Genomic DNA, 12,230 nt, shown 5'->3' with positions numbered 1-12,230 from the left:
AAATTGTTTCCGGAATCGATTTAAAAACCCTGGAGATCAAGTCGGCAAATATCAAAGTTAAAGATCTACTAAATCCGAATGAACAACCTATAAGGTATTAGAAAATAATAAAAATACAAAAATATTTAATTTTTGTTTTTTTTTATTATTTTCTAATATATCCCATATTAGAAAACAATAAAAAAAAAAACAAAAATACCTAAGGAATATAATATTAGAAAAGAAAAAAAAGTACAAAAATATTTAAGGGATAGGTATATTAGAAAAAAAAAAAAAAACAAAAATACTTAGGGAATATAATATTAGAAAATAATAAAAAAAACAAAAATATTTAAGGAATCACATTTATTCTGATTGCTGTGGCTGTCTAACATTTTAGAAACGACTCTGTACTAAAAATAATAATGGCTTAACCAACATCTTATATTTACAGGCATTATGTTTACAAAACACAATACAAAATGTGTCTCACACAGACTAATACATCTAAATAAAAAAAAAGTTATCGCGTACAAAATAATAGACATTTTTATATACAGTTATCCATAATTATGATCAACATAATACTACATTTGAAAGTGACAAGTCAAAACTTAAATAAAAAACAATATAACGAGACCATGCGTAGCCAGACATATAGTAGAAAATCCGTACTAGAATCGACCTTCACCCATCTGTTTAATGGATGAAGTGTTTTTTATTAAAATTAGTATGTTAAAAAATTTATTGCAAGTATGTTGCCTAAAAACTTCCTAGCCAAACTATTATTAGCGGACCCGGTTAAGCTTCGCTTAGTGCACTTCTTCCCAATCACTACTCTACCCTACTCCTATCCTACTCCTACCCTACCCTACCTCTACCCTACTGTACCTCTTCCTTACCCTTACCTAAAAAACCCCTACCCTACCTTAAAAACCTTACCCTATCCATATTGAACCATTTGTTTTTAGACTTTTTTTAATTTGTAATGTATAAATTACAAACTGTAACCAAAATAAGACCCTAGAATGGCAGAGAATGACGTTCCCGCCAAACGATCGGTACCCCTCTCTAACTCCCCACTCTTTACGGAAACAAGTCGCGCCACCTGACGTCACATCCGTCTCAGACTACTATTTCCTACAATAGATTATTAGTTATCATTAATGATACTTCGGCCAGGAGTTTTTGAAGCAACCTACTCGCAATATATTTTTTTAACGTATTAAATTTGATATAAAATATTTCTCATCCATTAAACAGAAGCTGGTTTCTAATATGAATTTTAGACTTATACCTCATTTTATCAAGGCTGTTACTCGTAGTTAGTCAGCCTTCATAAAATTATTTAAAAAAACCATGGAAATTTATGAATTAGGAAGTTCCAGTGGTCCAAATCCTCAATTGTCCGAGTATAAAACATGATTATATGTAATTTTTTACGGGATATCATGAGGAATCATTTCTCCTGTCGCCATTCTCATTTGTCTGTAGCTTCGTGGCAACCTTAGCTTAAACTGTGTTTTTCGAAGGATTGCCGCGACGCTAATTGACTGGCGATTGGTACAATCACACCTGATGGTAAGTGATGAAGCAATTGATGGAAGCAGGCTAACTTTTTAGGTATAGGATGAAAATCCACACCCCTTTTTCATGGCATCATTATGATGCCATCCACTCTTACTTTGAAACTTTTTAAAGTATAAGTATCAGGGAATAATAACGGCGGAAGGGAATATATAGACATACATAGACATCATATTTTCAAGACCTCATAATATGTCTGGGTCTCCACAATAAATAAAAACAATATCAGTTCATTCATGGCCCATGTAACTTACTCAATACAGATTCTATATCAATGTTTTGTATATTCGTTGAATTAAATAAGTACTGGGTATCAGGTTTAGACTTTTTACCAAGTGTCTCTTCTAGGGACCCACTAGTTAATCTCTTTCTCTTTTTATTGTCCAACTTATCTTTAACATCTTTTAAACCCTCAACTTCTACTACAATTTCGTTCGCTTGCGTTTCATGCGTTGTTAAATCTGTTTTTAGCGGCGTATCTATACTGGTAAGTGTAGAATCAAATATTTCATAGCACTGCGCTCTGGAATCTTTCATAGGAGTATATAATTTTTCCATATTAGCTATAGAACTGACCGCATCTTCCGTTTCTCTGTCGTCGTATTCCCTTATTGACGCTAAGGGTTCCATGTCAAATAAACTTATAAACGGATTTGCTCTTAATCTTATCGTAAGGTCATCGTCTATGCACAATTCCATCGAAAACTTGTCTTTTAACTTTGATATATTACTAGGAACAAAAGATGATTCCTCAAATTCACACGAAACATAATTCTTGCTATCTTCGTTGCACTCACAAACTGATAGTTCTATTTCCTCAACGTCATCTTCCTCTTGAACTATTTGTAAATTATTTGCAGTACTAGAATCTGACTCAATTTTCTCGCTCACAGTAACTGAAACTTCCACTTTTTTAACGCAAATTTCTTCATTGCTAGTAGATTGTATTGATCTATCTTGTATAGGCGTAGCATCTAACAAGTCCCGTTCAATCATTTTAGCAGTTTCGACATCAAACCCTCTCTTTATTAGATCGATCTGCAAGCTACCTTCACTATTGTTATCAGGTACGATCGTCAGTGGCGTAGATGTAGCAATATATTCCTTTATTTTGGTAATATCGTCTTCTTCAGGTAAGGAACTAGAGGTTGGTTGTTCCTCTTTATCATTATGTGGAGCATCCTGAGAACCATCTTCAGACCACCGAAGACATATTTGTTCGTTGTCGGAATCTTGCAGCTGGCATACATCAATTTCTTTAACTACATCAGTTTTATTATTAGCCAAACTAGAAGAATTTTGTATAAGTGTTACTGGAGCACTAAAGGGTTTTGTACAGTTTAGTTTTCTAGGAGTAGATGATTTCCTACGAGATTTTGTAGGTCCAGCGATCACAATAGGTGTGATAGTTGTTTTGTCCTTACTCGAAGTTCTTTTCCTGGAGATTGATGGGCTATTGTCTGAAAGTTCAGACAGTTTTTTGCGTCCTTTGCTCGCTGTTTCTTTAATGGGAGTAGACCGACGGGGTTTTATCTTCATGAAATTTTTCGGTTTTGATGGAGATTTATATACAATAATCTTTTTCTTAGTAACAGATTTCATGTTAGATTTATTGCCAGCCTTAGAGTCTATTGATTTGTTGATTTTCTTATCTCTTATGCTTTTGTTGCTCGTTCCACTAGACACCGAAGCCGCTTCGAACGAATCATCGTCTTTTGTTTTATAATTACTAAGATTTTTGTATGACACGTTTTTGGTACACTTCCTTTTAGGTCGACTTGGTTTTTCGGAATCTCCTTTTTTCTTTGGCTCTACTGAGACCGTTTCTAGATTTGTAGGCTTTATTGTATTCTCAATCACAGCTTCTGTACAGTGTAAAACGTCAGACGATGGTACATAATCATGATCGTCTGGTTTATAATAAGAACTTCCACTGGAATAATCAGTAGGACGAGATGCATATGATGGTGTAGCTTGCAATGGCTTAGGTGTGTTTAGAAATCGTGGTGTGGGTATATTCATGATTTTTATATCTGAAAAGGGTTCGCCAGGCAAGTCTGGGCCTAAAAATTTAGGCGTTTCCATCTGAATGTCATACAAAACTTGTTTATACGGAGTTTCTAGTAGGTCAGATATATTGAGTTTTGCGCCGATAACGTTTTGAAGCGAGAGTCGTTCGGCTTCGGGAGTCTCGACGCGGTCGTCACTGGTGTTTACTTTTATGTGGGTCTTATTTGTGGTTTGTAAATCATTATCACCCCCGTCACTTATATTAATTGTAGTTACAGGTACTGGATATTTATGTGCCACTTTATCTACAGAATTTTCAACAATTTCTATTGACTTTATACTTTCGTCTGATTTTGTTGTTGAATGTGAAGTTGAATGTTTAGTTTTAATGTTTTTCGCTATTGGAGTGTCGGGAACTTTATCAGCAACAGGAGAGACAATTTTTTTCTTCTTCTTCGTTTTCTTAATCTTTGGTTTGGGAATTACCACTGGTTCTTCGTAAGCTTCTTTTCCCAAAGCAAGCGCACGAAGTGCTGCATCCCAATCACTTTTCTTCACCGATTTCGATTTGTTTTCCTTAGTTGACATTTTCTTACTCATATTTTTAGACTCGGATTTTTTTTCACATTTGTCATCAGTTAAAATATTTGTGTGTACTATCATATCTGGCTGACTGTTGACCACAACTTCAGTGCCATTAGTACTACTTTCGGTGGATATTTGGTTAGTGTCGTTTTCGTTTATAGTTTCAGTTAATATCCTTCTAGGTGTAGCAAAATCTAAAACTCTAACATGAGAGTTACGCCGAGGAGTAGAAGACGATTTCCTCGTCAGTGGCATGCAATGAGGGGTGCTGGTTTTGTTTGAAACAGTGACATTTGTGTCTTTGGGCAAAGAAACTGCTGTAGTTTCAACTGTTTTCACTAATCCTTCAGAAGCTTCTGTTTTGGGATTATCAGTATTTAAATCTGGCAAATGTGATTTTTTTTTAGGAGTTGGACTATATGTTGAAACATCAATTACTAGAGGTTCTAAAACACGCTGCGTTGAACTAGTAGTTGTTGTTATAGTGTTTGTGCTGTTCGATATATTACTCTGGCTATATGTCGCAGTTACACTTTGTGTTACACCTGCAATCAATAAAAATCTTATAAATTACAAAGAGGTAAAGTTTGTGGTGTTGTAGGGTGTAATCTCTGGATCTGCTGAACCGATTTTGAATTTTATTTACAACTAGTAAACCACATTAGTTGTGAATATACTATTTTTATCTTATCCCCGTATTCCCACGGGAATGGTAACTACTCAGCTGAAACCACTAAGTTTTGTTAGTTTACTGTATAATTAAAAAGTATAACTAGTTCAAAGCAATCATAATTACCTGATGAAGGTACAACAATAAGTGTAGGCATCGCCATAATTTCATCTTTAGTGTAAGCGATACTGCCATTTTGCCGTGTATTTGTGTATGCAGGTGTACCATTAATGTATATACTTTGCATTTGTAACATAGGATTAGCTGTGTTAGATGTTAGAACTTGAGGCATCTTAACACAATTTCTGCTTTTAAATGCTCTATTATCCACCTTCACGTCTGATAGAATTGTGACTTTTGGATCATCGGGCTTTTCTCTAATTTTTATGTATGGGGTGCTTTTTGGAGTGTTATTTGAATCCTGGTTCAAGGTCAAATAAGGAGTGCTTATTGTTCTCGCTTTGAAAAAATACTGGGCAACCATGGGACCCCTCATATTACTGTTTGGTGTAACGTTTTTGCTGTTTTCTTGAATGGATGTTGTCCTGAAATCATCATCATAATAATAAAAACAACATTAAAGACAAAGAATTAAAGTCAAAGATTGAAGAAGAAAAAAATATACAAAACTCAACTTACTGTGTGTTAAAATTTTCAGATGTGCTAGAATCGGGTACTATAGGTTTTTCCTTGTCACTATTTCCTGTAATTGATATTTAAAGTGAATCTGGCATGCTGGCTAAGAAAATTTATACTTATACATATTTTAAAAAGAAAAGATTTGATTGTTTGTATGTATTCAATAAGGCTCTAAAACTACTTAATGAATTTGAAATTTTCTTTGACTATTTGAATCTTACATCCTTGATAAACATAGGCTATATTAAAGGTGAAGGTGAAAATATAAATGACGGCGTCCGGTAGTACCTCATAAAGCACTGCCCTATACTGTTTAGCTTATTATTGCTTAAGGCTTTGCACATAAATGTGAAGATTTACGTGCCTGTTTCCATTACTTTTTCAAGTACAAAGATACCATTTAAATCAAAACGAGATAAAACAGCAATACGGTAGTCACAACAGAGAAAAAGACCAACCAACTAAAAAAATATTAGACATTAAAAAAATTATTTATTTAAATTTTATTGAAACAAACATATCTATAAACATAGAAAATCTTAGAACTAAGAAAATGAAAAAATATTGATAACATCAAAAACTATACATACCAGTTACTCCAGTAGCGAACTCTTGAAATGAACCTGCACTACTAAGTTGTTTGTTAGAATTTTCTGTAAGAAAACTGTTTCTTTTGGTTGATTGTGTGGTGGGGGTATTGTTGTTACTACAAACAAGGTTATATATTGTGTTGAACTCGTCAATTTTCTGTTTTGATTCATCAGATTTTACCTAAAAACAAAAAAGCCACATCTATATTAATATTATAAAGCTGAATAGTTTGTTTGTTTGTTGATTTTTGTTTGTAGAAAGCTCGTTTATGACGCTTCTTAGCTTGTATTGTCATCAGAACTCAGAGCGTTTGCAAAATTACATCCTAATCGAAGACCGGGAAGTGGGTCAAATTAATATTCGAAAATTTTCTTACATACATAGTTACTTACAAGTGAAGGTAATATAAGCGTGTTAAAAATCAACTTACCATAGTATTTCCCTGTTTATTAAAATCACTACCACTGTTTGGTAGTTCTTGCACCACTCCCTCTGACGTCCCACCATCATTATGCTGGAAATTGGGATTTTTGACAGTCATATACATTTGTTGTACTATAGATCTTTGTGGCAGTTGTTCTACAGTCCTTTGCAATGTGGATTGTATAAAACTGCTCTGTGATATTTGTTGTACTAAATTAATTTGTGTGTGTGCATTGTCAACAACAAATTCGCGGCTGGTATTCCTTTTTGTAACAGAATTTCCTGAAAAAAATCGAAAAACAGATTTTTGAGTTTATAATTAAATATTCAGTTAAATATTCATCACTCATCACAAAATCTAGATAACTGCTTAATATACAAAGTTGAAATTTTTGTCTGGGAGCTCCTTTGTAGATAGAAGACGTCTGAAGAACAAATTTTGCAAGAGGGCCAAACTTAGAAATAAAATGGCAGACAAAATCACGAGCGACCTTGTTGCTGATGGGAGGCATCGACCAAAGCTAGTTACGATAAAGCGACAAAAGAATGTATACCGCTGCGCGGTTTTCACTAATTATGTCACTTTAAAAGGTAACTTTTATTACTTAATTGTTGTTATTTATTTATTTATTTGGTCCACCAGTGACTGTTGCAGCATTTACACAAATACAATCATGCACATTTCCGTAATATTAAAATAAATTAACGATTACATAAAATCAGTTTACATAAGAAAAAAAAATACATTTTACAGTAACAAGAAAAGGAAACATTTTACAACTACTATTTGAATATACTATACAAAAAATAAAATGGAATTGGTAAAAACAAAAAGAAAAATTAGTTTAGCAAATCTAGTAAAACTAACTTGCGATATGTCCTTGGTGAGTCTATGTGGATATCTATAGACCGACTAAGTGCGTTATATAATTTACATAGCCTGGGCATAGTAGAATAAGCGCCAAAAACAGTTCTAGTGCGTTGCGGTACGAGTAAAGTAATAGCTTTGCGAGGGTATCTACTAGGTGCCCTAAAGTTAATTTTGCTTAGAAGATTTGGTGCGTTTATCTGATTTCTCAATAATTTGTATAAGAATGTGAGATCTAATAAGTCCCTTCTTTTATCGAGCGTCAAAAATCTAAAGTGCCTTATACAATTATTGAGAGTGGGTGTAATGCTTTGTTGAGTGTATCACTGTATGGATGATGAGTGACGTTACATGGACTTTAAACTGTTTTTTAAATAACTCAACTTCGACTATATTTCTCTTGGCTAGTTTTTTCTTTCTACACCAACGGCCTCCATGGTGCAGTGGTATGCGCGGTGGATTTACATAACGGAGGTCCTGGGTTCGATCCCCGGCTAGGCCGATTGAGGTTTTCTTAATTGATCCAGGTCTGGCTGGTGGGAGGCTTCGGCCGTAGCTAGTTACCACCCTACCGGCAAGGACGTACCGACAAGCGATTTAGCGTTTCGGTACGATGCTGGGTAGAAACCGAAAGGAGTGTGGAGTTTCATCCTCCTAACAAGTTAGCTCGCTTCCATCTTAGATTGCATCATCACGTACCATTCAGGTGAGATTGTAAAAAAAAAACCAAATATGTAGATCTTATATTACATATGTGCATGATAAGGTACTTACCAGGTAGATCAGCTAAGGAGGTAGTTTCAGTGGAGGTTTCTGGACTGCTTGCCGCAGTCTGGGCACTGGGATGTATGCCAGGCTTAGCTCCTGACCTGGTAGCACCACTTCTACACTCACAAGCACTGAGATTGAGTGTATTGCACACATCACATGCAGTTTTTGTGTACAATGTATGTTTATTGTAGCTGAAAAACAAAAACACACAAGATATTAATTAACTGAAGTCCTTCATTAATCAAAGAATCATTGATTGCAGAAAAAAGTAGTTTTAAGATTCATGTAAACAGACAGACAAACTGATTGACAGCCAGAAGGATACTATAGAAGACTTTGTTTTATAATATTTATATATATTCATATTTAAAATGAATCACAAAAATAATTACATTATTAGATACATTTTTAATAAACCATGGTCCTTGAACATATTTATTTTACACAGACATTAAAAGATTATGAAAAGTTGTTAAATCCAGAACATGAGATGAATATTTTAGCATTCCATGGATACACTGCACAGGTGCCGGATCCATTAAGTGGCAGAGATAAAACTCTTGAGCAGAACCCTGGACTTATGAATTATGAGTAAGGTGAAGGGTAAAGGAATTCCTTGATAATCAATTAATACTACCCTTCTCCGCTCCCATTATTCTCCCTGTCTAGCCAAACTTGGTAAGATCCTATTAGAACGCCTTTGGGTTTTCATTGTAATATAGAACATGCTGCAGTTCTAGAGAAGTCAAGGCATTTAAGAGCGCGCAGCACGTCGGTACGATATGGATAAAATTCGAAGCGCAAGCGAGACGCCGAATTATGACTTTCACGTGAGTGAAAAGCACGGAGCGATTGACGCGCGATGCAAATTTTATGACGTGAGCGCCAAAACCATTTTTACCTAATTGCAAGTAAATTAAACAACATAACGAAAAACAAAATAGCCATGTTCAAGATATATACCTAATTTTCTATACAAAACAAAATAAAATAATAATAATAATAATTTAAGAAAATAAGTTTGCTTTTCCTGAGATTGAAAGCAAAATGTGAGCAAAACATGTATTTTTCAAAAAAATAAACTATCGAGAATACTTTTACAAATTGTGTATTTTGTATAGTCATAACGAAGCTAACACTTTGAAATATCATTTACCCAAATATCAGGCTCCTAACTTTTCCAGAATCTGCGATCCAGAACCATTTGTAACCACCAAATTACATATTGCACACTCTTAAGCGTTTTGTGTGCTTGGGTGTAATGCCCAGCCGAAGCCCAATATGCAATTAATTAAGCACATGGATGGAGGCTGCGTGTTTTATGTGCTTGTGTAAAATGCCCAGCCGAAGAGATTTTGCTGGTAATACTCTAGCACCCACTTCTACAGCATACATACTAATCACATAGCCATTTTTAATCGACTTCCAAAAAAGAGGAGGTTCTATGTTCAGCTGTATGTTTTTAGTGAATGTATTTGTTAGATTATGATATTTATTCACTTATAAGCTGTAGTCCTTTGGAATGTTTCCCAAAGCACAGTAAACTCTATGAGTGCCATATGTCTAAATTGCACAATGTACATTGTAAGTCAAAAAAATAAATATTTTATCACAACATACCTGGATTTATCATTAGCAGATTCCTGTGACTGCAGTCTGTTAATGTCAATGTGATTCACAAGAAACTTGACAATCTCCAGCAAGTTTGAGCATTGGAATAACTTTTTGCGCAAGAGAAATGGCTTACAGGTTTCCACTGCAAACAAAAATAATACATACATATATTAGAACAAAAAGTACAATTTATATTATTACTATCAGACCCAGTCAAGCTTCACTTTAGCCATTAAATTAAAGAAGAAGAAGAAGACTCATTCCCTACTATCCTATTCTACTCCCACCCTACCAGTACCCTACTCCTATCCTACCATTACCCTATCCTAACTCTACCCTAGCCCTACTCGACCCTGCCTCTATTTTACCCTAAACCTACCTTACCCCTATTCTACCCCTACCCTACTACTACCCTACACCTACTGTATCATACTCCCACCTTACACCTATCCTACCATACACCCATTCAAGCCTCCCCTACATATATCCTTCTTCTGGTTCTCAGCTACCTCTTCACCAATTTTGAGCCAAATTGGTCCAGCAGATCTATAGAAATCGATTTTATATATATAGATATCAATATACGCTATGGAAATACAGGGATAAATTAATATATAGCTTGGCAAATCCATTCCCAACACTCCTGATAGTCTGCGCGGGCCGGGAGAGGGGTAGCAATGCCCCACGCGCACGACTTCATATCCGCCCAGTCCTTCCCTTTACCCCACGCGCACGACTTCACACCCGTGCAGTCCTTTCCCCCCGCCCGCATATCATGGGAGTTTCATCAACAAACTTGCCAAGCTTAAATAGCTTAAGTTATTCTCTGATAATGAGGCTTTCCACTGGTAAAAGAGTTTATATAAACAATTCAGCAGAACTAATTGTGAAAGCATAGCAAACAAACACACTTATGTAAGTATGGATAAAAATTAGAAAACCAAAATCTTAAAATGTTACAAATGCTATTAAATGCACAGCTATTGTTGGAACTCTGGATTGGCCAACAACAAATAAATTACAGAGTTTTATTAAGTAAATCTTGGTAGAATTGTACACACACTGGTAATTTTTTTTTACTACAGGCGTTCTTGATGAATTCTGTTTACCAACAAATAAATTAGAAATGAAGGTAGAAAACGCATGTCATTTCACAACTTATTTATTTTTAATTATGTTTGGTTTGCTTATAAAATGTTATATAAAATATATTAACCATATCTAATTGTTCTAAGCTTATTAATTTAATTTATTTTCATTAATTTAAGAACAAGTTAATTATAATTATTATTAGGAGTTAAATGACTAATGATTTATACCCTCATTTTTAATTAGTTTGTTGGTAAACAGTACTCATCAAGAAAGGCTGTAGTATAGATAACTTGACAACTTTGATTTTGGTGCAAATAAGAGATCAGTAACACTATTCTGAACCAATGTTGTTATAATGTGTACATGGTGAGACACCAAAATATAGATAAATAGTAACTATACTAAAATTGAGAGGGGATACTTTTCTAAGTTGAGAGCATATGAGCTTTAAAATCCAATTTAGAATTCTTACATGGACCTACTACCTAACTGATAAATTTTTTGTTACTTTGAATAATTACTTGATTTTTTCATACAATTCATTGATTTCCTTACATTCTCAGAATAACACATTCATAGTTAAGCAACATATAAAACAAGTTAATACATAGTGACCAAAATTTCTAATAGACTTACAACTGGTTAGCAGTTATAAGTGTATTGGAAATTTTGATCTAATTGGGTTCAAAGACTCAAACAATATTTGATAAATCACAAGACATGAGTAAAATGTGATCAAGATGTTCAGTGCAATCACAACCTTAAAAAAACTGAAATTGTAGCCACTAATAAAGTCCACACAGTGAACATAATGAAAAAATATTTTCACAATGAAAATTATAATCAAAATCATAACATAAAACACGTTTACCGTAAATTTTAACTGCCCTATATTCAGCTAAAATGCTCTTTAGTGATGTCATAAATATCCTGTCATATTCATTCCTGAGCACATCCAAATAGGGGCTTGCCTGCAGGAACTCATCATACGCTGTCATTAACTGCTCCTCAGCGAGGTAGCCTGAAAGGTTTAAAGGCGTAATTGTGAAATAATTCCAAAATTCCGTTGGATATACGCCGTTTTTTCGCGCTCCCGCCAAACATACCAAGTACGAGCTTAGCCAAATCGTGAGACGGAAACGGCGGTATAGCCATTTTTGTTAGTATATTTTATTTAATAAATCTCTATAGACCATCCTACAAAATATCTTAAAATAAAATACACTTAATTGAACACAATATCATTTTAAATTTATAAATAAACAAAAATAGCAGCAGAGCAAAGCACGCACAAAGCACAGAGTAGGACAGAAACAGAAACAGAAACAGATCATGCCATGGGAACTTAGAAGAACGTGAAATCTTTATGAAGCAGCGCCATCTACATCCTAGATTTAAGAT

The 12,230-nt window shown here is 34.4% G+C and overlaps 1 protein-coding gene across 1 annotated transcript; it reads right to left on the bottom strand.

The window, feature by feature from the left end:
• Positions 1–328: 328 nt before the first annotated feature.
• LOC112055196 (uncharacterized) lies at positions 329–12,143 on the bottom strand. The gene is made up of 9 exons (XM_052884538.1): positions 11,936–12,143; positions 11,701–11,850; positions 9,744–9,879; positions 8,127–8,314; positions 6,492–6,766; positions 6,061–6,241; positions 5,471–5,534; positions 4,958–5,376; positions 329–4,706 (listed from the first exon to the last, which is right to left on the bottom strand). The coding sequence occupies exons 1-9, from the start codon at positions 11,982–11,984 to the stop codon at positions 1,801–1,803; spliced, it is 4,368 nt and encodes a 1,455-aa protein (XP_052740498.1). The 5' UTR covers positions 11,985–12,143; the 3' UTR covers positions 329–1,800.
• Between the last annotated feature and the right edge of the window lie 87 nt (positions 12,144–12,230).

The sequence above is a fragment of the Bicyclus anynana genome, chromosome 12 (assembly GCF_947172395.1).
Source record: "Bicyclus anynana chromosome 12, ilBicAnyn1.1, whole genome shotgun sequence".
NCBI classification, from domain to species: Eukaryota; Metazoa; Arthropoda; class Insecta; order Lepidoptera; family Nymphalidae; genus Bicyclus; species Bicyclus anynana.
The sequence above is the reverse complement of the archived record's forward strand: the minus strand, read 5'-3'. Positions and strand labels throughout refer to the sequence as shown.

Bases quoted from the DNA above. Each gene is read 5' to 3' on its own strand.
- LOC112055196 (XM_052884538.1), bottom strand. From the start codon at position 11,984: ATGGCTATACCGCCGTTTCCGTCTCACGATTTGGCTAAGCTCGTACTT. The intron at 5,535-6,060 runs GTATGTATAGTT...TATCAATTACAG, and splicing joins GTTCGCTACTGGAGTAACTG to GAAATAGTGACAAGGAAAAA. The intron at 4,707-4,957 runs GTAATTATGATT...TATTGATTGCAG, and splicing joins TATTGTTGTACCTTCATCAG to GTGTAACACAAAGTGTAACT.